Source organism: Ambystoma mexicanum, chromosome 9 (assembly GCF_040938575.1).
Source record: "Ambystoma mexicanum isolate Mex_15411 chromosome 9, UKY_AmexF1_1, whole genome shotgun sequence".
NCBI lineage: Eukaryota > Metazoa > Chordata > Amphibia > Caudata > Ambystomatidae > Ambystoma > Ambystoma mexicanum.
Window position 1 is genome coordinate 1,134,075,124 of NC_090931.1, and position 25,894 is coordinate 1,134,101,017.

Below are 25,894 nucleotides of genomic sequence, written 5' to 3' on the forward strand. Positions count from 1 at the left end.
AAATCAAAAAGCAGATGAAGCAAAACGAGTTGCATGTTCAGAAATCATTATGGAGTTTAATACGCCGGATGTGAATGAAAGCATGGTGGTGATGATGTGTGCTTCATTGTTAAAATGATCTGTCTAGGACTCAACTTTTAGAGATCCAGGGGGAAGTGCCTCAGGATTAGAAAGATTTGTGGACACGGAGGGGATGTTCTTTGAACTCTTCCGAAGCATTGTGGTGACAAGACAGCACTGGTAAACCGGTGATGCCTGTAGCCTTATTAAGGGTGGCGTTGGAGCAGCTACACTACTCTGCGCATGCAACTAGAGAAAGCCTCGCCACAACAATTGCGGAAGAATGGTTTGTTCCAAATTTAGTAGAACATGTTGCATTAAATGTAGTAAACTGTATTGCATGTTAAATGTTTACTGCTGGGCACACACTGTGCACAATTAGAGGAGTAACTCCGAGACCTAATGGCCCCTTTCAGCATTTGCATATCGACTATGTCGAAATGCTGCAAGTATGCAATGGATATACATATGATTGTAGTGGTATGTCCCTTTTTAAGGTGGATTGAGGCTGGTACATGTACACACCCAGACTCCACCTGTACTGCAACATTTTTTGTATGAAAAGTGTTTCCTAGATGGGGAACATGTGAAGTATTAAGATCAGATAATGGCTCTCATTTTGTTAATGAAGTCTTTGAACAGATAAGCGTGTTGCTTAGTATAAAGCACAAGTTTTCATTGGCTAATCACCTGCAAGCGAACGGAAACTGTGAGAGACTCAATGGCTTACTTAAAGAAGGAATAGCCAAATTGAAGCTCACTTTGAAGAAAGGATGGTTCATTGTCTACCACAGGCATTGTATGCATTGAGAATTCAACCAGGTTCAGACCACCAGCTTACTCCCCATGAAATAGTGACAGGGAGGTGAATGAGAACACCTCTCACACCTCCATCTAGCACTAGAAGTGATGGCCAGACAACAGCAGAATTGTTAGGAAAGGAGTTATGGGATTACTTAACATGCATGACCTCAAGTATCTCTGTCATTTCAGATCAGCTCAAGCGGAAGGGGTGTGGGGCTATTCAGAACACAGGCGATGTTACAGCAACCAGAGTTCAAGAATTATGTCTTTCCAAACTTTTCCCCAGCGATTCGATCTTGATGCGTAATTTCACAAGAAAGTGGCACAAGCTGCGTTTCAAACGCCAATTCGTAGTGGAAGACGTGACACCATCTGCAGTCAAGGTACAAGGCAGACGTGCTTGGATTTTCTTGGAGACGTGAAAATCTATGCTGGAGAACCCCCTTCTCCCGCACCCCCGTCAGAAGCATCGGGGAAGAACCACAAAACGTGCAGCCTAGGTCTGGAACTAGAAAGAAGGAGGCAGAAGCTGTTGAATAAACAGACAAGAGTATATTGGACTGTGGCTTATTCAGGGACACTCTTTACAGTCACTAAATAAAGGAGTTAAGGGAAGCGATGTTCTCGACCACAGGAGTTTGTTGACATTGGACTGAGACAGATTTAAGAATTGATCGAGAAGGAGAGCATGCCAAATTTGGAGTTCATTTTCACTGAATGGAAGAGGGAGGAGTTCCCCAGATTCCTTTCTCACTGAATTGCTTTTCAGAGGCGCCCATGGTGGTGCCTAATGACAATGTTTCATGGGTTGTTCTTGCAGTTTTCTGTTCATTTTGAATGCATACCCTGCGCTTGTAGGGAGAACTATTAGTGTTATCTGTTCCTGCAAGATCCTAAAGGCTGTCCAATCGTGAGGACATTGCTCACAGCTATAATAGAGCAAGTTCTTCAGCTTCCTGAGTACAGTGCAGAAAACAGAAATGCCCCCATCTGATGATAATGCGCATAGACTGGTCGGCTTGGTGTTCTATTATTTGATTGAGGAGTGACCGCATCTGATTGGGAGACAAACTGATGTCCGGACGTTACTGAGCGGTCTGAGGAATAATGTAGCACTTATGAAATACTGAGACATAATAACACAGGTGAACCCTTATTTTGAGAGAACACTGAGAAATGAATGAGACTATTGGAGGAAGAGATCCAGAGACTGCTAACTGAAGTTTTCTACGTTTTGCTGAAAAGGCATCTACATGTCGTCTGGCGAAAGGACGATTTGTTATCTTCATTGGGAACTTTTGTTCATGTCGTATAATTAGCCAGCTGAAGTTGATAGAGGAAACTTGTGGAGCAGACTCAGCAGCTTCCAGAGCATTGCATGGTGTTGCCCGATTAAAAGTCAGTTTTTCCTTCCTTAAAAAAAAGCATTAATAGCAACATCATTATGACAGATCATGAGAGACATTCACGATGTGCAACAATCTATTGTTGTAAATGGACATACGTAATTTACATTTGCATTTTGTTCATAGTGATACTGCTCTCACTTACAGTATGCACTGCTTACTACAGAGATGCAAATGGAGCAAAGAGTTCTGTGAAGCTTCCTATATAGGAGGGTACAGACGTGGCAACTACCAGGCAGCCGACACCTTATGTAATTATTCCTACTCTAGAGATACACACGCACCTGGTCCTGTGATAAGTAAGCCTGGGTTACCTTTCAGGGGGAGGTCACATATGTAGATTATACGAGACATCCTTATGCCCGCATATTATGTGAATAGGATGAAGCGTTTGGAACTCTGTCACACAGGTAGCACATGTAATGGCACCCAGCACATTGACAAATGTTTCTATGATTGTTCTAGTAAGGAAGAACTAAGCTGACATATTGCATGATATGGTTGGAGAAGCTCATAAGAAAAGAACGAGACCTAAGAGAAGTGCTAGGGAGGATGATCAGGAGTTAAAATGATTACCTGGACAGTACAGCACACTTGGGGAATAACATGGTATCAGCATATGAAAGAAGTGGGAAAAAGGACCTCAAAAAGAGGAATGCTATCTATGTGCACTCCTGCCTTGTAGCATGGGGAAGTCGAAGATCTTCATGGCTACTGAAATAGACGTCCACACAGCACATTGTCTACCACACATAGCACTCTGCCGTACAAGAGGTCAGTTCATGGGCCAAGATGCCCATCTCAAATGGGCAACTGAATAGACAGATCCAGATGAAGACGATTATATCCAAGATACAAAGACAAGGCTAAGCTCATACTAGGAATCACGTGATCAGATCAGATACGATGCCAGATGAAGATTTGGGGTACAGTATTAGCATCAGATGGATGGGAAGAAGGAGTGGTGATCTGCAGAGCCTGGATGGTTATTGGTTGTTATCAACCAACAATTGACATAGTGCAGAATGGTTGCACACCTCTATGGCCAAGACTTGCTAAACTACTGACCTGCGTCGAAGATGGAGAAGGACCCTTGCAGATAGTGCCTTTGGAGAATGCAAAGCTATCCTTCAGAAACAATGGCGCAAGAAATGTTGGAGACAGCCAAAACTGTGGTCGAATCTTTGATGTACCAGGAATGAAACTTGGAACAGCAGCAATCATGGATCACTATTGAGCTTGTGGATCCAGAGCATATAGGAATCTACCCCAAGGATTGAGGAGGACGATGCTCACTAGTGAATGTCCATGTTCCAACGTTAGTGATTCCCAACAGTGACTTAAATCTTTACAGTTTCCCAAAAGCAGATGCTCACCTGAGGAAGAAGAGATCTGTTGAGTTGATTAATCGAATGAAGAGGGAGAACTATTTCTCAGCCAAGTCAACAGAAGCTTTTGACTGCATTCCGTATGAACACAGACTGTTTAGCCAGACTTTGTCGGTATTCACACTGATCTTCATACTGAGAATCCAGTTTGGAGCAAATACCAAATGGCTGCAGATTACCAGATGGGAATTGCTGCAGACAATCAACACTACCATAAAGTGACTCAATTATTTCCGAGAAGAGCTGAGAGCCATACAACTGATGACTCTTCAGAATAGATACATCTTAGACATGATCAAAGCTATGGACGGAGGCGTTTGCGCAAAGATCGGAGAATCCTGTTGCACATTCATACTGTCTCATGATGACGAGAATGGCACCTTGACCGAGGCCATAGAGATTCTGACGAAACTACACATTAAGATGATAGACTAAGTAGAAGACATTGCTGATGACAGTTGGTTTGGATCGATCTTTTCTTGGGTTCCACAATGGATGGCAGATATGTTCAAGTTCCTTGGAGCCCTGATCATGTTGGTGTTGCTTGGATTTTGTGTGATCAAAATAATATTCACACAATGCAAGAACACAGCAAAGAAAGCCACAGGGATGAAAATCATGATCGATGTTGAATCAGGATGGACTTGACAGATGAAGAAATCAGAGACTTTGTGAGGGCCAGCATCCAAGCACCCGAGGGAACAAAGTTCCTGTACCTGAGGAATCATAAGAAATATGTGGGGAAGTGGATCTATTGCAGCTCAAGTGGACAGTGCATGCCCATGACTTCGAACAAGGATGAGCATGTGTAATCAGCTGGATGCCTGAAAGGAGTCAAAGATTTGGATCCCAAAGAAGCATTTCTTCAGACAAGGATGGTCGACATATGAAGGATTGGAGAGTGGTCGATGAATCACTTAGAGGGGGAAGTGTAGAGAAGGAGTCAAGGACCCCCACCTCAACCACCTCACCCATATTGCCTATATGTTGGGAACCAGAGTGAGAGACAAAACCATTGAGCATACAGATACCAAGGAGAATCTTGGAAGCAAGGTTCCCATTGAGAAAACCATACCTGCATACAAGACAATATGACGGCCATCTGAATGAAATCCCAGAGAGACATGACAGTTGAATGGAAGAGAAGAATGGTGACATCACAGTCACACAAAGCAAGCTGACGTACATAGAAGAGATGCAGAGACAAGAGAATGAAGATATTCTATAAGGTTTCAAGAAAGTATCAAAGATAAGTAACATCGTGGGATCAAGATGAAGAAACTTATGCTACAGAAGTGATTAAGATATCAAGTAATTTTACATATGTACATATACAAAGACACGCAAGCAGACAAAGTATTCTTGAGGCTAGCTTTATAGTGAATAGATTGCGGCATGCGCCAATGTATACATATACATGAGCAAATAAAGAATGGATGTTTCCACTACGTATTATAGCAGAGCTCGACTAAAAAGGAAGTCGTCTTTTCCAGCGCGTCACAGTTAAAAACAATTGAATGAATTAACAGGAGTGAAACTCAGAAAGGCGAGGCTGGATGACCCCAAAGAAGCTAAGGTCTTATCAGGCTAGGGTGAGCAGACATTGGATACAAATCATGGGAAAGAACAAAAGTCCAGTTCAGAAGACATGGACAAAAACAAGGAAGACGTCAGAGAGCCATTAGAAAATAGTATTGTAAATGCACTAGAGCTCGATTTTGTGGTCTTCAGTGATGAGGAAGGATGAAGTTGGATGAACATGACGACCACTCCTACGCATGAGGGCAGAGTGTGCCTTCACTCCCCTGAATTCTCCAGAGCAAAAGAACACTCCCAAGGACAAGTTCAAAGCCTTAATTGACAGAAGACCACTGAGGTGATGATAGATGATATGCCAATTGCTGGGAAGCTATGGTTAAAGACTAGCTCACCAGCACCTGGATGACCAGCCTGCATGCTGCTAACGTAGGTGGAAAAGTACTGACGGAGGTTAGAGTGCCAACCAATTGTAGGGGGGGGTAGCATTATTAAGGGTCCTATAGTTTGTGTAACCAATGGGATGTCGTGTATTTAGTGACGTTCATATTGACCTGTTTAAGGGGAGGGCTTAGTTGCCCCACCTGATGTTAAGAAACCTATCACTTTTCTTCACTCTCTTAGACTAGCATGGGTCGTACACTTAGAGGTTCCTTTAGAACCAATCAAAATAACCACTAGGTTTTTGAGGTTTGCCACTTAGGATTACGTTAGTAAATACGTAGGTTGACATCATTAATGACGAGTTTTTGTTATAAAAGTAAGCTTTTTTTTTAAAGATGCATTAAGAAGTTATGCGCCGGGACGTCCGTTGCACTCCCAGTTTTAAATAATTTATATTAAAACAGTTACCCTTTTGCCAACTATCTGAGTTGTTTCGATTATTGGTGTTTGAGTAACTTCTGCATCCCCATTCATCTCAAGGGTATTGTTACCTCGTCTTAAAGGGCTGGAGTCTTCCAGTTCAGAGTTACTTCTCCATGGGTCCATCTGGAGCTGACCTGAGCACGAAGCAGGAAAAGAGAACTGAGCAGTACATCAGAGCGCAGAGCCGCGGCAGTGATGCAGAAGTAGAGGAGAGAAGCCTGAAGAGCCAGATAGATGTACCCCAGTCCCAGGATGTCACAGTGGCATATAGAAGTCCCAAAGTCGATAACAGGAGGTACAGGGGACATGGGTGGAAACAAGGCAGGCTTGAGTGGCTCTCCGCTGCACCAGTAGTAACAACCAAATTATTGGGAAGAGTAGAGTGAGCATCCGAGGACAATATCCTTGTTGCAGTGGCAGCAATAAGCCCACTGACCACTAGAGAAGGGTCTGGGTCCTCAACACAAGTGAACTGAGTATCCGAGGATAACATCCTCTTCACAGTGCCAGGGAGAATCCCACTAAAACCCCCCACCCCCTCCTCTCCCCCCCCCCCCCCGAGAAGGATTTGGGACATTGCTAATACTGTGAGAGAGTGTCAAAATAAACATCAAGTTAAAAGATGGTGTTAGAATGGATTTCTAAACTCTGCTCTGGTGAACAGGTGTTTAGGAGGCCACCCTTGTTAGTGAAACAGGGAACACTTCTGGGAAGACAGCCAGACTAATTCACCGTAGCTTGGAGAGCAGTCAAGGCTAAGTCACAGGAGGAGTGGGGGGTGATCTGAAGTCTTTAATTAGCACACAGCAAGACACCAAGAATTACCCTTAGGCAGTAGTATATGAAAATGTACAATTTATTAGGCCCAATAATACACACAAGTGAATAAAGAAAAGCACAGTAAAATCACCACGCAAACACACTTTGCAAAATATATGCAGTCACTCTGGTCAATGCGATAAAGTGCGGAATCCTGCCAAAACTGTAGGGGAAAAAGGAAGGCAAACTTTAGAACATTGACAATCTTCAGAGATGGATAACCCTAACTTTATGAGTCCAGCCCTACGAAGAATGGAGCCTTGTGCTCAATGTTAGATGTGAGTGTAAAATCACAAAGTACAATATCTAAGGATTTGGCAAAGTTAGAGACAGGATTCTGAAGTGTGGAAAACAGGTTCCAAAAGTCCGGGGAGGATCTGCTGCGATGAACAAAGCTATTCCCAACTTTTGGAGGACTTTAAGAATCATACCCTACCCAAGTCAAGGAGACGACCACAGGAATCCTTTGTACGTAAAAATACAATGGATGAACCAGGAGTCACCAGCTAGTGGTTTCAGTACACACTGCCCTTTGCTCAGTTAGGGTCCAAACTCGGCAGGTCTGGAGAAGGTCGCAAGAGGTACGATTTTCCACCTTGATTCGGCGTCAAAGTGCACAGGCGCTGTGGGTGCAGATGCAATACTAGTTTACACCAGAAGCTATATCTCTCGTCTCGGTTGTAGGACAAAGAAAACACTGATGCAGCTGGTCTCAGGTGTGACAAACCCGAGGGTAGTCTCCCAAGCAGACCTCGAGAAACCTTATTCAGGTGGCCTGGGAAGAGATGACTTTCTCAGACCCCAACTGTAGGATCGGAAGAGCAAGAGAGGATCACCTGGATACTGGAGCCCAGGGTTGTGCTCAGGGAAATACCCCTGGTGAGAGGCAGTATGGCACTAGAGAGGAAGGAGAAGGACAAAATCCCTAAGATCTTTATAGGTTATACTACATCTGACTCGCTTCCTCACATTAAAACTCTCCTGCCCAGATCCAACAACCCCTCCCTACATAACCAATCCTCCAAGGTCCCAAACACGGTTGCACCCAAAAAGTACATATCCCAGAATCCCGGTTTCCTATCTGAATACTCCCAGTCATTCGTCTCCTTTTTATTTTCCGATCTCCCAGCCTGCTTTCACAACACACTACCATTCCCACAATTCCCCCTATTCAGGTCACAATAAGAACTCCGGTCATTCTCATTTGTTTCATAAACCCAGAGGTCGAAGTGGGCGGGAGCGGTGCTCCCATACTTTTTATTTTTAAGTTTCAAAGTTCCTATACTTTAATTTTGAAAATAAACCGTTCTGCAATGGTTTAGTTTTAAAATATAACTGTAGGAAGAAGTTGAAGCTTGCACTTTAGTGCACTGCATTGCATGTTCCCATAAATAGCAGGTGTGTTTGTTTGGGGGGTTTGGATTGTGTGTCGGAGGGGGCGCAGGAATGGGGATTGTGGGGAGCGGAGCGGAGCAGACCAGCAGAGAACATAGCTCCACTACTTCTTTTCATACACTTCGACAACTGCATAAACCCCACCAATCTCACCCATCCAAAAATACCTTTTGTCCATCCTGCCCCGTAGGATACTCCATCGCCCTCCTTTTCCAACCCAAACATTTCCTTATGTTGTGACAGACAGCAGACAAATGCTAAAACATTTTACTTGAAATGTCCCAACCCAAGGGTCAAGGCAGAGTCAGGCAAGTAACCAGAATCACATACACGTGACAGCCCTTTCTCTTCCCCACAGGGATTAAAGGTGGAGTGCAAGAGCACAATACGAGCAAGGCAGACCGCACAATGAGACAGCTATCCAGGCACGGCAGTTCAAGAGGAGGACAAAGGCAGTGAATATCGAGAAGCTGACAAGGAGAGACATGACCTCTGCAGAAGGAATTGTAAGACCTCAGACAATAGCTCAAATATGTTGCAGCAGATGTCAACGGTACACAGAGAGTGCCTATGCTGATAAGAAGGACCGTGGGAGGCGCCTGCTACTGTGTTATCGGCCTTGACTCCAGATTTTCTGAAAAGCCAAGCGGTTCATCACAGCCGGTGGTGAGTCGAGGGGAGAACCAATAAAAAAACCGAACTGTGTTGAAAGAAAGCCGCAAAGTATAAACTTAAGGGAAGTTCAGAGAACTGTTAGAATAAAGGGAGACCAGCTGCAGAGGGATCTGGCACCATGTGGGTGCTTACTCGAGAGACTCGGGTCAATCTTGTATTTGTTGAAACTGCCAATACCAGAAGGCTGCAAAGGAACTGTCAAAGTGGTCATACAAGGGTTTTGCAAAATCCTCTGTACAGTCGAAAGTCTTTGACCAACAAGTGATTGAGAAAGGAATGATTGATAAAGTTGGCAGCAGTGAGCCCGGCAGAAGAATGCTGACAGAAAGGGGCAAAGCCTGAAGAATTATTTAAAAAGACATTAAGATACGTGAACCAAGGAAAAGCCATAGTGAACCCGAAGGAGCGAGGCTGATGTCCGAGAGGGATCTGAACCCGAAGGAGGGAGATCCAGGGGTGGAAAGTCAACACCCCACAAGTCCATTTGGAAAAAACTTTGCATTTGCTTTGTTGAATACTATTCGTAAGGGGTTTACGCCCAGAAGTGGGGGATCCAGGGCTGAGCCATTATCACCATAACTACTGCATAAAATGAACTTTTTGGTTTGTTATTTTCCAACCATCGAAGGCAAGGAAAAGAGACCAGGCCATCGAGGTTATAGAAGTTTTAGAGTCGATCTGGCGTCTCATGCTGCGGAAGCCCGAGAAGTGTGCTGTGCTCAGAGGTTCCACCTTATCCCATGCTCAAAACAGGGGGGATGGGAAACCCAGACTACTGCATCCTGACACATCATTTGTGAACACTTCTTTCTTTCTTATGAATCCTATCCCACACTCTTTTTGTAATTGGCGCAAGGATTGGCAATAGGTTTTTCTTAGTATAGATCCTTTTATTTGGCACAGCGCCACTAGGACTGCCATATTTTCATTTGATGGTCGAAGCTTGCTCCCATCTTAGATTTAGGTTTAGATTAGGCGTTTCTCTCACCCACTTTTGCAGTTTAATTGACACCCTTGAATTGTGATCACTTATGTCTGTCTTTACTGTTGCCACATGAGTTCCTTACACAGGGCACTTACAGAAATGCGGGAAAGTTGCTTTCAGCTACCGTCACTGTCACCCAGTGATGTAAGGACGCCCAACTGTCACAGTTTGATGCACACTTCTCTCTCACGGCCCAAATCAGCTGGGACAAAATTTGGCAAGAAGGTCCTTTGCAATGCAAGCTAGGATTCCCCAAAGGTTTGAGGCAAATCTCGATAGGATAACGCTCCTGCACGGGTGCCAAGTTCTGAGCTGGACAGTCCACTGGATGGCCCAGGGACACTTCCGAACAGGTTATTTTGCAGGGCAACCAGGATACGTCAAGAGTAATTGGTCCCACCACTCCAAGGGGTTGAAGCAAATTCACAGGTCTTTGGAGATCAAGCGCAAATCGGGACTCTACTGGGACAACAGATAGTCCTTGGGTCTGCTCTGGTCTTTTCAACACTTGGCTCCATCTACAAGTTGATTCGGACATGTTGCCGATCTGCATTCAGGACCCCTCCTCATATCCACAAGTACAGTGAGTGCATGCACCCAGCCGGCCAATAAAGAGATCAGCCCCACTCATGCATGCCAGCAGTGGTCCAATCAGAGACCACTGTGGCCCTCATGCACACCAGGCATCCTGGCACCAGTAGTGTGGATTGGGACCAGACAGTCCCAGCCCACTTCCTGTGTACCTACACACTTGACCTGCAGTAGCTGCGGCTTTTGTGAGCAACTGCATGCCGAAATAAGAAATTCAAAAGGTCACAAAGACCAGGGGGAAGGCCAACGGACAAAATGGCCAAAGGAGTGGACAAAAGACCTTGTGGCATGGCCATGGTGGACACTAGCCACAGTCATGTGCCAAACGCATTAAGGCTTGGTACAAAGTTATGTAAATACATGAAAAAGCTTCTGCTGCCACCAGTCCACTCCTAGGCACATGTTGAAAATACAAGGACAAGGACCCCATTGCACATTACAGTAAGGTACTTTGCGCAGTGAAATACAGTTGTCAAAAGTGGCAACAAAGTTGAAAGACTAAGAGAAACAACTTCTCAGTACGGACAGCCTGAAGGACACATCAGTTTCCCCATAACAATGAGCGAAAGCCCAGTGGAGTGCATCTGAAGACTGTGCTCTACCGGCAAAAGTCAGGTCAGGATGCTGCAACAAAAGCAAAAGGTTTGGGGGGGGTCCACAAATAGAGGTAAATTAGCAGCAAGAGAAAACAACTCTCAAACACCAGGAAAAGGGAGTCATTCTCCGGGTAAAGAAACAGAAGCCCTTTGAATATACCCAAGAGATGCAAGGGGAAGGGATTCATTCCCCCTAGTTTTTTTGTGAACTATATTGGAGTGTGCAGACCAAGGAGAAGGGAGTCAGTCTCCTAGTCCCGAAAGTAGAGTGGTACAAATGTTTTGTTGGAACCAACAGCCAGGGAAGGGAGTCATTCACCCTGGCATGCTTTTGCAAAAGAACATTGTGAACACCACCTGAATACCAGGACAAGGGAGTCATTCTCCTGGAGAAGGAACGTTCCGTCAGAGTATTCTTTAGTTTTATAGTTGTAATGTAAGGGCTAGAAGTAGTTTGTAATGTGACACAGGACGGTGGAATTTGATTTTGACAGGCATTCTGACAGATCTTTTAGTATTAGTTGGAGGCAGGGAAACCTCCCTTAGAAGATAAGGACAGTGAAGATTTATTTTTTCTATAAATAAAGGTTTTTAGCAACCAATAGGCACCTTTGTATCCGCTTTCTTCCTCAACACCCTTCCACCTTCTACGTAGCCCATTTAGACTTCTCTGCATTTTGTCTTGCAGTCAGAGAAAGGATATGGATAAAATTACTGCTCTGGCATTATACCCTATTTTGCCTAGTATCATTCAGAATCTGTTTTCTGAAACCACCTCTCAAGTGTGATTTGTTTTTTGGAGAAAATGTCCTCTAGATTCCCAACTACATGTTGAGTGAAGCAGGGCAGTTTTATGGCCCCAATATTTTGTTTATATATAAATGATGATGGTAGGAAATGTTACTACTGGCTGGCAGGACAAGCCACGTGTAGGAACTCTCCAAGTACAGCTACTTCTTGAAGTAGATGACTGTCCTCTTAGCCTACACATAGGGCTTTGCAAACCCACCTAGGGGCAACAGAAACATTCTGGAAATAGGCCGAACTGGTGATAACCATCTCCAAATCTAAAGTGATGGTGTTTTGGCTCCAAAATCAAGTATAAAATACAAAGATTTTTCTTGCACAAAGAAAACAAAGTGTGGGCAACAATATTTCATAGATGCCACCCATTACCATGGCTTCATCGAAAGCAGAGTTGGCTGCCATAGCCCAAGGCGCAACGACAAAATATTGCCACAGGTTAAGGCAGTTCTGGTAAAATTAGGTGGTGCTGTGGCCTACAGCACCGGAAATTGTGGTCTGGATCTAGCATACAGCAAGAGGGCCTAAAGCGAAATACATTTTTGGGTAAGGTTTTTACTCCTCCTTCAAAGTTTTCTTAATGTCACACTAGAAGCTGATATCAGAACACTTAAAACTCTAAATAGGGTGCGTTCAGACAGGTTCTTTATACCTGGAAAAGACCAACATTAGCAAAGAATCTAATGGGCCTTTTATGGGAGGAAAACATTTCCATGTCTGTACCTTCGAAGTATAAAATCACAATTCACTCAGAATTGCAAAGTCTGGATTTAGAACGCTGTTGGACTCAAGTCGTTCAGCTGAGGCATCGGTGCCATCAAGCTTGTCTAGCCTTAAGAGGAAGCAGAGACAGCCTCACATAAGAGTTTTTGCAACAGCCTTCTATGAACGTTAACCAAGCCACAACAAAAAATGGTGTTCGCGCTGGCGAGGTGCGATAAATTACCATTGGCTAATAATTTAAAGGGGTGGAAACTGTCAGTGGACACAAAGTGTGTTAACTGCTATGGTGACATGGAAAATTGTCAGCATTTTGCATTGCTCTACCCAGAATACAGGCAACTGAGGGTTTCGCATCTGGACAATCGACTGGTCAAGGAGGGCCTGCTGGTAGATCCAGACGCTTCAAGCGTTGTTCTCCTTGGCCATTGGGATACGAAAGGGACACGGTCGTGGCCAGTTTTCTGTACGTTGCATGGAAAAAAATTCAAACACAGCTAGCATAGTTTATTTGTTGCGTTGAAGGTATTGTTGTTACGAGTCCTTCAATTTCCATTGAAATTAGGTTTTAATCCCGCTCACGTGCTCATATTAATGTTTTAATTATTATTCAAAATCGTACTCGTTTTTAGTATGTGGTTTTTAACATGTATTTTTTACTATGATGATAATGGGCTTTATCATCAGGAGTCTGGTGGTATCCCAGTGGTAATTCTGCTGGGATACCGCCAGCGCAAATTGCATTACCACAAATCGGTCCAGCGCCATTAAGATCCGATTTTCGGGGGACGGAGTAAATCCCCATTCCATGGGACATTCAGGGTGATAATAGTGCCGAAAATGGGCGGCAAGGGGAGAATTTAACCTCCAGCAAAAAGCTGCCACTTTCTGCCCAAACTCGGGATTGGGCGGAGCAGTAATAGCATTACTGCCGCATTTTTACCACTCCTCCCAACTACTGATGACCCCCAATGTATGTTATAGTAGGATCCATTTCAAGGGTGTTGTATTTTTCTATCACAAAAGTGCTAAATAAAACAGTTTAAATTTCAGAATACGGCTGCGCGTCTTTTGTCTGGGAAAGAAATAACATTACACAAGCTCTTTTCAGCCTTGGCAACCTCACAGTGGACAACGGAATCCTCTTCCAAAGCAGCTGGCATGGTCTGCAAGGTTATCACGTGAAGGGGCCCTAGGCTTTCCATAAAGAAGTTTCATATCTATGAACCAATTGAACAATTGCGCTTTTTCACTGCATGCTTGCTAGTGGGTCCCCCAATATTTAAGCAAGAATAGAAGTAGAATCTTTTCAATACAGGCAGCAGTTACAGGGATTCAATCAGGAAGCAATGAAGACTCCGGTGTGTTGGACCTTAGAGCGCTTTGGTTTGTGCTCCACACTTTCACTTCCTTCTTCGAAGCTCCCATGCCCACTCCGTGATGGAGCGCTTTACAAGATGTACTGCATTTACACAACACCACAATGTTGTATACATCCCTCATCAAAGCTCACAGCTACAAACTATACCCTAGGAGAGAAAAAACTTTCTATGGAAAACGCAAAGGTTTGAACTGTACCTAATAGTTGAAGGTCATAACACAGGGTCTGAAATTAAGTTTCGATGAGCAGGAGCTTAAACCAGTTCCTGGGTCTCGGGCACACCCAGTAGGCAGGACCAGGAAACAGGAGCGAGAACACAGTGCATTGTAAATCTTCCACGTGAGATGCACCCTAACTTTGTACCTATTATGCGCGATCCATCATATTTAGATGTGTGGCCTAGTGTCCTAATTCCTGTTTATTTGCAGAGGCACCAGTTGACCTGGGAAGCCAAAAGAAGCTCTTGGTAACTCTTGGTTTTAAGCTAAGCAGGCACTTCTAGGGTAGAAGCAGGAGCAAACGAAGTCCCAGCTCCTAGTAATTGTGAACCATGTAGCACATGGCACGCGTGGAGCACGTGGGCATATGAGGCCAATAACTGGTCCTGCGTCGAAAGTACTCAGAGATATGACGGCAGAACGTGTCATGATGTAATTTGCCACATGCTTAGATGCCAAGTGTTCCATTTCATGTGTGACAATTTCAGTCAGTGACGGCTAAGTTTAGGCAGCACCGCTTTGAGTTTAGGGGACTTGTAGGCTCAGAGAAAACAAAACTAGAATTTGTTGACTACTACAATGCCAGAGTTGACTGAAGATACGACATGGGGGCACTTGGAAGCTATGAATGTGCAATGGATAAAGAATGTCCTAGCTGCCAACGGTAGCAACCAGGGCCCAGGATACAGTATGGCAGAGGAAGGGAACCAATCCTTTGGGGCAAGAGGGCGGCTTTGAACCAGCCGTTGCAGGCTCAAACAGCCCCCTTTCTAATGTTCTTGCATCAGGACACAGCTTCCCATGGAAAAAGGCATTTGCAGGATTACACAGCACTCCAGGCCGAACTCGCATTGGCGCTACCCATTTTCCCTCGGATCACGCCTGTGCAGCGTGCACACGTTCTGGGATGAGCTATGCACACTGGTGAATAGAGTATGGAGATTGGACACTTTCTTTGATTTTGAGACCACGATACTGGGTCATGATGCTCCCATAGATGAGACATCTGGTCCAAAGAAGAAACGGTTGTTCAGAGCCGCTATGTCGGCAAAGAAATTAATTCTTAGAGGTTGGAAATCTGACAGACATCCTTCAACAAAGAATTGGGTTAACGAACTTTACAACTGGTCCACGATTGAAAAAGTACTGTTCTCTCAGCAGAAAAAGTTTCCCTGTTATGAAAGGATTTGGGGTCGATGCTTCCCCCTGGGCCTGTGAAATGTTTTTCCTTGCTTTATTGTATTGTAGTATGGATTTGGGTTTTAGGGATTTGGTCACCAACTGCTCGTGATTTTGGATGACTGTTTTTTTAAATACTAAAAATCCTGTGGAGGGAGCTGCTAAAGCCAGGATGTTGACTTGGGTACTTACCACTGTGGAAGCTCGGGCGCAGCAAATTATTCGGGCACGGCTCTAAACCCTTACAAGCCCACAACATTTAATAGCGACGGAGCCACTGAGTCACAGCAATTGACGGCCTACTTTGGGAGCCTGGGGTTCTGTTCTTGCCGTCACAAATAAAACGGATGGGTACTCCAAGCCTTTACTGCTTTTTTCTGGCCCGGCTTCGGAGAGTGCAGCAGTGATGCAGCTGATCTCGGTCCCGGTTCACAAATGAAGAGACCGGGGGATCGGAACCAGACCCCAAAAAACAGAAAACAAGAGAAGGCCATTGAGGACAAGTGATCGCAACCGCAAGCCGATCAAGCGCTCTCGCAACAGTGTGGGTGAAATAAACCGGTTTTTACTTGTTTGTTTGGAAGTTGGCGAGCGTTCAGTTATGTCCCCTTTTCAAGCACAGGAAGTTGAATGTTGTCGGTCACTCAAATAGATGGGAGCACAAGGGAAGCATGGCACGCTGGAATGGAGAGCAGAAGCCATACTGCCAGCTCACCTGACAGAGGCCTTCATGATATGGTCTGCAACTGCTCAAAGGGGGCTAGAATGGCTGCCAGCCCAGGCTGCAGCTGCCAGTGGGTCGTCACAGGCACTTCAGGTCCCAGCAGGATAATTCTAGTGCAGGAAGAGGGCCAAGAGTAGTAGCAGTGCATACCAGGGACACAAGAAAAGCATCAGGAAGGGAGAACAGTGCTAACACCACAGTATGGCCAAGAAGATTACACGCTGCCCTCTATACAGAAGGTTAGGGGGGCAAAAAGAGCAGCCAGTACTGGGAGGGTGAAAGAGAAATGAGACTATGGCTACCAGCGGACGGAGATCTAGAGGCGCAGCAGCGAATACAGTGGCACCTCCAAGCCAGATGAGCAAATACTTTATCTAATCACAGAGAATGGTAGCAGGGGGGTCTGAATGGGTGTGTGGGAGCAACAATAATAAGAGAGCAAACTCAACGGACAGGTAATAATGACGTGGGCGGCCCGGGGTCCATACACTTGTCTGGAAAAAGGCAGGACACCAGCTGCTGTGACCAGGATCCACTTTGCTCTATCAACACAGCAAGGACACCCTGCGTATCCAGCAGGTAGTTTGGCATGGGTTCCACCAGGGAGCAAAGTGGGCCGAATCAGAAGGATTAAGGGTGTCCAGAGGATAACTATTAGGGGAGAACAGCCACAAGGAGCAGGAGGATTAGTACGGCACATTCCTCTGGCAACAAAGACCGTACAGATGGAATAGGGAGTTTGGAGACAATATGATGCTTCTGGTAGGAAGAGTTGGGGTCGGAGCTACTGAAGGACGAGTGATAGGGGAGAAAGAAGCGTAGGAAGGAAACACATATCATTTATTGGAATATAACTCTTTAAAGGTTTAGGATGTTACCCAGCATACACCGAAGGATTGACACACGTGGGGGACCTGCCGAAGATGCTTCCCGAAATAGACCGGCACCATACTTTATCACAAGCTGTTTGCTCGATGAGAGGCACTAGCAGGGAGGCTGTGAACTCCACTGGAACTACACACAGAGACTGTCAACCGTGGTGGAAACAGTCATCTGTACCGATAGAGGGCCACACAGAGGGCTTTTCTATTCTAACTCAAAGGTGGCAGGACCCCACACCCAGGGTGTTCTGGATGGACCCAGTGGCAGTTGGTGGATACAGACAGGCATGACCACGCAACATTAATTTGGAACTCGAGATGTCAACTGTAGTGGCAGAAATCACGATGTAGCAGAAGATTAATTTTTTAACAGTGTAATTGTGGTAGACCTGTAATAGCAATGTGGGTATTGTATGTAGTGTTCCCCTGAAGAAACTCCCATAATAACTATTTTGAATGAGAATGAGAAGGAGCGAAACATGTCGGGATCTATAGGATGTGAATGAGTGAATAAGGTCATTAGAGGATGTAAAATAACTTTTTAATTGTAATTAGAAGATCAAGTGGAGAGCTAATTGGAAACTACCGTTTTTTGTATACACTACTACTTTATCTACTAGCTGTTTAATAACCCAAATGTTCTACAAAACTGAACTGCACAAATGAAATGATGGAATAAACTCTTATCGATAAAAAAAAGTAGAATTGGTTTGCTGTCTTTAATAGAAATGTATTGAGTACAGGTGTCAGCACGCTTAATGATAAACAGCTGTACACTACTAGATGTTACAATGACGGACACTGGTTATGACACTAAACTACACAGGGTTCTACAATGCATGACCTAAAGGAATATTTGGGTTTTTGCATTCTCGTTAGGATGTACACCGCCATATGGTTTTAAAGTTGCTGGGGGGATGCTGCTGCATTGGACACTTATGGGCAAAGGACCCATAAGACTTATGAGCAGTATGGAGATGGCACTTGGCTCAGCATGATAAGGGTTTCGGTGAAAAAAAGCAGGTGTGTCAGAACATTATGTGGGATGAGGAGAATATATTGGAATACACCCATTAAAAAGGACTCCTGCTAATTGATTTTTAGTGACACCAATCTAGGCCTCATCCGTTGGCAGTCCAAACACTCATTTCGCCAGAAGGGACCACAAAGGAGTACTGTGAGGAGCAAGTGGTCCTTTTCGTGGGCAAGGAGGGTGGGGGCATAGGCCCTCTCCGCAAGGGAAGAGCACCTCCTTATGCTGGAAATTCGAGATGAGAATTTGCACATGGGGCGTAGTAGGATGTATTCACAGGCATGCCAGTGGCAAATATGGTGAGGACCATGCAGCCCTGCATTGGGCGCAGAAGACGAAGTTGCCAGGGTTCAAGGCTAAAGAGCAACCTATGCAGAATTAGAGGGCAGAGCCATTTACTGGGTGCAATTTTTCTCCAAACCTCCACTTGCCCTCCTCCGCAGCCCCGATAAAATTAGAAGAATTTAGGCCACTGTTGAACTGCTAGAATGAGAAGTAGGCTAACAGGTTTTTCTGAAAGTGTTGTCATCCCATACAAGGTGCCCATAGTTGATAGGTTAGCAAGGGATCTTATGTCACTGATTGCTATGACTGAGGTGGTAAGGTTAAAGAATGAAAAAAAGATTGAGCCTTTAGGAGAATGGAGGATCCTCCTGAGGGAAGAGTCTTAACTACTCGTTGATATGGGAGCACTGCTCGGTGTCTTAAACATCACTAGATGAGGCAGGGGATTTGGTACGGTCGGCCGGGCAGGATGCTCTGTTGGCTGAAGCAGGACAAGGGTAAGAGGGATCACAAGGGGGGCTATTCTGTAATGGGGTGCTGAGGACAATGGCAAGCGACCCCGCCCAGACAGCAATAGGGTAGAGGGGGTGGACAGGAGTGCAGAAAAAATACGCTGTAAAATGACCCATGAAAAAAAAGGTCACTACAACTGACGCCCCCAGGCCACCCCAATCGCTTTTATCTGTTGGGTTTTCTATTTGATAGCCAGGTATGTTTTAATAAATGCATGCCCCTGGCATGCTGGGTGCATTCTGTCCATTTCAAAATTGTTCAGTTTCTTTATAGAATGGGCCATGAAGGGGAAAACTGGTACAGGGAAGGGGGCTCACTATTTGGACGATTGATTGTGGATGGTACAGAATGATGAATCTGCAAAATTGTTACCAACATTTGGACATTTGCCATTGGATAGCGATAAAACAGTTGTGCCAGCAATGACTAGCATTCCTCGGCACTGAAATTGGCTGGGTAGAAGGGATTTGCAAGCTCTTGGAGAAGGTGGGCGAGTTTCCGCAGGGTATTCGATCATTGAAATCGAAGATCAAAACTGCACTGGAGGGATTGCCGAGAATGCTAGGTCAGCTGCACTTTGCATCAAAAGTGTATACAGACAGGCAAGGTATTTGCCAGGAAGCAAACCGATGTTCTGACGCAGAAGCACCATCGGGTAGTTGGGTACTGGCGTCAAGATGGGCATAGTCACACAGGGAGAATTCTTAGAACAATGTGAACGGCATATGTGTATGGAGAGGAGCTTGGCAATCCAGTGAGAAGTTATAACTGTTCACGGATGCATCAGAAGTAAACGGCTTTGGGGCTTTTCTCGTTGATGAGTGGCCTTCAAAACCTTGCCCTGGAGGAAAGGAGGGCTTCTCGTATGACGGTGAACATTTCCTTCCTGGAGTTGTGGTGGCCTTTCATATTTGATAATCATAATGTGGTTCGGTAACCAGGTAGTGGCCAGGTAGTAAACTGGAGTGGGCAGGGAGGGGAGTTGAATACTTGCCCAGGTGTGCTGGCATTTCTGAGGGGCTCAACAAGCTCACTTCTGTGGGCGTGCCATATCCCAGGTGTCAAAAATAACTTAGCTGTCAACGTGTGTCATTTTCAGTGGACCAGGTTCAGGGAGATGGCTTCCAACGTGAGAGGAGAGGACTGAATTCCCAGGATGGTTCCAGGAAATAGCAAAGAATTCTGAGGTTGGTTACAAGGTCCCTTTTCTCAGATACAGCACAGAAAGAACTATGCAACATCCAGATCCATGACTGCAGTCAGTGGCGGGGCTGGGGGAGACACATTGGCGAGACCTTGCTTGGGTCGGGCCTACAGAGCAAAGAAACCAGGGGCTTGCGCACCCCCCCACCTGGCCGCAAGAGCATGCTTTGTAAAGCTTGGTGGGGGGGTTGGATTGAGGACCCAACCATGAGCCACTATATTAAGGCAGCATTGAAAGACTGGGGAAGGCTAGAGGGGGCAAAGCCTAAATAATGGTTGCCGGTGCACATAGATAACTGAAGGGCCTAAACGTCTGCCTGGCAGGAATATGCACCAATGTTTATGAGCTGTGTCTCTCTGAAGGCAGCCTTCTCATTGGCCATTTTTCTTTTTTTAATTTTCGGGTGGACGTCTTGGTGGAGCCCAACAAAGCAGGTGCTGGTTTGGAGGGCCTTGTGTTTGAAGACACATCGTTTGGAGAGTATGAGATACATTTGAAGGTCATAACATCAAAAACACATATGGGTAAACGGAAATGGGTGCATTATAGGTGCATATATAATAAGCAAGCATGCCCTATAAATGTCTTTTAAAGGCTTTTGTGGAGACCAGACCTAACAGCCCAGGGTCACTACTATCACACAGCAACGGGCTCGCTTAGACTAGATTCTAATTTTGGGCTGTGACAAAGGTTGTACTGGTTTGAACCCAGCAATTTTTGGGTCTCATTCTTTTAGGATAGGAGCAGCAACAAGAGCTGCTGCTGTGTTGCAGGTAACAGTAGAAAGCCTGAATAAAATTGCAAGATGGAAGGCCAAATATTTTCAGAGGTATCCAGGACTGGGCACACATCTGGCAGGTATTAACCCCAGTTTCTGATTTTCCCCCCACATATTGCCCGGGCAAACGGAGGAGAACAGCATGGGCGTTTTGACTCTTTATAGAAAGAAAGGACCATAGGTGGGCCTTGCTCTGTTACAGCGACAGAAATCCCAGGTTTATTGAGAACTGATGTTGGATGGTTTGGGAGGTCAGGCATGAGGTGTTCCCAATTAGAGGAGACTGTTCAAGCTTTTGGATAAACAGGAGCCCCCAGACGCAATTATAGAACATTTGGGAGGCAATGTTCTTGTGAGCATGGGAAGTGGGCAACCCTCACAGGGGATGTATTAGTCCTGGCGGAGACAATTAGGAAAGCCTGAATTGATTTGGCCAGGGGGATTCTGAGAATTGTATGGCATGGCACAGGGGCACATACTGCAGTAGAAATTCCAGAAACAAACGAAATCTAGTTGTAGCAAGGTTTTTCTGGGAAATGTTCTTCGCCACTTTCCAGCATGGGTTCATAGATTTGAACATTCTTGGGGATTATAACTAGGACAGAGTACACTTATATGATGGGGGGTATGGATCCTTTTTGTTACACATTAAAGATGGCCTGACAGAAAGGGATTGGCATGACGTTGGTACAATCAAGGCATGCCCCAAAAAGGCTGGAAAGAGGTGAAATACCTCTCACCACCCTTGGAGAGCTGGCACAGCCGTGGTTAATCGGGCGTGGGCTTGTAGCCTCATAGTATCCAAGAGGGACACGTTTTACGTAGACGCCAGTGCTCCATACAGCGCGCACCTGCGACTACTTGGCTAGTACACAGAAGAGGCCAAGGGGGGGGATGGGAGGGGGCTACATGTAATACAATGCTAAAGGGGCTGCAGCTGGCTGAAATGGAGCATCGTCTTGGATGGGGCCGGCTAGGCCTTCTCGAATTGTCTGTTCGTGATAGTATTGTGGGGATGTTAATGTAAATAATACATTGCGGCCGATATACTGTCCAACAACTACAAAAGTATCCGCCTACTTTATACTTGGCACGAGCTGTAGAAGGCGGGGTGCCTAAACCCCGTTTCGTTGGGCAAAACGAGGCATGTGGCGATGTCCCTGGGTGAATGACGACCTGTTCCAGTTCAGAGGGCGGTGCTTAGACACACACGTGCCCATGCCATCACCCTAGCCTTCTCTGCCTGTATGTTGCGGGTTTTTGCGCTGCAGGTCGGAAACGGAGCCTCCGCGTCGAGCAGCGGCATTTCTCGCCCTGACTGAATGTGGACTGTCAGCAGCTGTCAGTCATTTGACCTTACGCATCAGAGCGGGGCAGACTGAGCATGCTCAGTGACCACAATGACATCATTCTAATCAATGCCGAGGAGGCTGCGCCAGCAGAGAACCAGCCAGAAAACGCCAGTTAGCCTTGATTCAATCCGGCCACATAAAATAGGGCATTTAAATAGAGATCAGTGAGCCACAACGCTGCGACGCAGCACCCCGGGGGCATCTAGAAATCGCCCCGCATTCTGCATGGGGTGGGCTGCCCTTAACGAGAAAACAAATACACACTACCCTTCTTTCAGTGAAATGCATTCCAGTCCATCGAATGCGGCGTCTGCATCCCTCAGAAGCATCATTACACAGATGCATGTTGGCGCGGGCCCAGCTGTTCCCACCAGCGTTTCCCATTAACTGAGGAATAATTCAGCAGATGTCCCTGTCCACGCACTGGTGCTAGAGGGCTGCTCCCCTGCGCCCCCGGTGCCCACACCCTCGACAGCCCGCCTTGGGGCATTCATCTGGCACGAGGCAACCCAGGAACAGCACATCTGTTTGATTTTTTATTCTGACACCAGCACAAGTCCCCCCTGGAGAGGCGGTCTCGGGAGCCCAGTCTGAGATCAGATGGAACAATGGAAGCCCGTCAGATCAACCCACACGTTGAACACAGCTACTCACACGCCCGGAACATGTAGCACGGGCAAACAGAAAATAGACCCCACCTGAAGCGCGAGCCAGCTTACTATATACACACAGGTCATACATACATGTATGTGGTACACGTGCCACAGGGAAAACAGAATGACTTACCCCGATTACCACCGTGTCATCCCCTTTAAATTTTGGAATAAATTTGTCTCCCCGCACGATCTCGGACTCATTGAGGGGCCGGAACCTGCACATGACTTTTATGCTGCATTCGGCTGGGTCTGCCATCTCGGCGGTGATACTCCACGGGGTTATGCCAACACTAAACCGCCGCGAGCCTTGTGTGATGCATAAACCTCTCTCCCGGGCCGGGGCCTGGAAGCCTTCCGCCGCCTCTCAGCAGGTCATCTGGCTGCTGGCAGGCGGGCGCAGCGCGGCATTGCAGGTGCCTCTGTGCACAGCACGGGTGGCGGGCGAGCGCGCTGCACAGCCGCTGCGGCAGACGCTCAGCTCGGCGGGCTGCGCACAGATGCGGCGGCGGGCGCGATGGCAGGCATTCAGTGCACCCGAAGGGGCGTTATGCGGCCACCTCGCTCAGCTCCTGTGCCCTTCTGCGAGAACTGCCATCCCGCATCAGCACCAGCCAGCCTCCTTCTCCCAGCTCTGCCCCCCAGGGCTTTGTGACTTCACTGCATTACATCAGCCCCTCCCAAACCTCTCGCCGACTGAGCCGTGGGAGAATGCACGACGCGCTGGGAGATGTAGTTCGCAGAAAGGCGGTGTGGAATTCTCAACGGCACAGCCAAGAAAATATTATTTTCGACGGCTTTTATGAATAGAAGCCGCCTTTATATCAAGTCACTCTCAATATGAACGAGTTCTATTTTCGCAAATGCCCTGAGTGTTAATCTCTGATTGTTTATAGCTGGTAACTGAGCTCATGTGCGTGACACCTTTGCTCAATTCGAAAGCACTTTGCATTCTGGGACGTGTATTTTATTCCTTTCTCAAAAAATCTGCTCGGTGAGCTACATTACTAAAACGAAAGGAGTAGAGGAGACGGTATCACACACTCAATGACAGCACACGAAATCACACCCAAAGGCTATAGACTCTGATGAAAACACAAGCTGTGATGTCCCCCTGAGCTTTGATCCTGATGTCACCACAGGAAGCGAAATTGCAAAAGTAAAGAGCCGTTACATATGTTTAAGACTAACAAAATAACGAACAGCTATTAAAGCAGACTGACTACTATTCTAGTTAGCTTATTAGTCAAGCTTCAGTCTAGCCCCACTCTCTCCCATGCTTTTAAATGTTGACCCTGTCAATCAACACAACTTGCCCCTCTGTGTTGTACATGCCCACAATCCGAGCTGCCTCTGTATTTTTCCTTCCATCCAGCATGATCGTTTTGCCCAACCTATTTGAAACAATCGCTTCCTGCACACACAATAGTGTTTTTCAATCACTGCATATTTCAGCCTCGCAGTTTGTGCAATGCTGAACGAGATCACATAGCCAGTAAAATATTTGCACATTTTAGTCCATTGCAGAAAAGCACCTCACTTTTGACATCTGAGCATGCTTTGAACTGATTTTTTAAAGACAGGTTACCAATTAATGGGAATTGGTGTTAATTGATTAATTCAGGTTAGTATGTACACAGTGCAAACCGGACAGCTAACTTGTTTAACCTGAAGTAGAACATTTTAAAATGTGCCATTGTCAGAATGTGCATCTTTTCATTTGTAATGTGCACCAGCTTTTTGATGTCTGTATTTTCCACATGAATCTCCTTGCCACTTCTTACTGCCTCCTCTAAATGTAATGTCATTGCTCACAGTGTCCCTACAGTCCTCTGATGAATCCTATGGATCACTCACTAAACCCCTGCCTAAACTCTCCTACCAGGTGGCCAGGGAAAGGCAGATGCATCCTGATCCTGACCTTGGGGTTGGTGTACTGCGGGAGGAAAACCTGGGAGGAGATACGGTCCAGGGTGGTGAGGCGATCTTGTGGGATGAGACACAGTATTTATCCTTTAAAAGGCAGAACCTTTTAAAGTTGCCAAAGCATGTAATGGCCTATTGTTGTTATGATGTATCTGAACCACATATAAAATCTGTGCCTATGGGCACAGTTGACCTAAAATCTGAACAAACCCTAAGGAAGGAAAGACCATTCAAGGCCCCTGAGGATAAAAATCTCCCTTACTCTCAAAGGTACGACGAAAGAGAGTCTACAAATGTTGCCTTGCATAAACTGCCTTCCTCTTTACCAATGAATTCTGATTATTCATCCCTAAATACCTTTAAGGGAAATTAATATACCCTTAAAAATAAGAAGTTGCCAAAAAGACCTTATTTTGTTGGGGACTACACGTTCCACACTCCTATAGGTACTGGGACGAGGAAGAGGGCTGAAGAGTAATGTTGCAGTACTAGTCAGGCAATTAAGCCTGACAGGTCACACCTGAGGAAAGCTTTGAAGCTTAAAAGGCCCCCTCAGGTGCATGCCATTAGAAGGGGTGTGACCGGAGTGTATGCAGCAATTGTAGAAGCAGGAAGAAGAAAGCATGGTGTTGGCAATCCAGGCAGAATTGTAAGAACCAAAGGAACACTGGGAGTCTGATCCAGCAAATTTCAACTGCCTGTCCCAAGAGGGCCCTGTTCCCCCATACTTTGATGTGCAGAGGTTGTGCAGCAGAATGCGTGAAAGAAGACTGCTTTCCCCATGTGAACCTAATTGCAGAGATTGCACAGCAGGAAGCGCACCAGAGACTGTGGCCGGAAGTTGCTGTGAAGCCGTGGGTCTCGGGAGCGAGAGGGGCTCCTTAATTGCATGGAATTCAGAGAAGCATTCAGCATGGAAGGGTGTGGATCCAAATTGAAGCCAGAAGTCGTAGAAATCTGGCAGCCCGCGAAGGGAGCAATATAGAAGCTGGTGAGTTTGACCAAGCATTCTGATTCCTTGCGCAAACACTGCCAGCAACAGTATCCAGAAAGTGGCCACCCAGGTAGTGAATCTTGTCATATCCGAACAATGTTTAAAGTCACAAAGTGCTGAAGCTGAG

The 25,894-nt window shown here is 45.9% G+C and overlaps 1 protein-coding gene across 1 annotated transcript in view; it reads right to left on the reverse strand.

The window, feature by feature from the left end:
- Positions 1-23,516, reverse strand: part of KIF5C (kinesin family member 5C) — an 870,858-nt gene extending 847,342 nt beyond the window's left edge. Inside the window, exon 1 of the mRNA XM_069616501.1 lies at positions 22,981-23,516. Coding sequence (XP_069472602.1) covers positions 22,981-23,106 — 126 coding nt within the window. The 5' untranslated portion in view covers positions 23,107-23,516. The remainder of the gene's footprint in view (positions 1-22,980) is intronic.
- Positions 23,517-25,894: the final 2,378 nt, after the last annotated feature.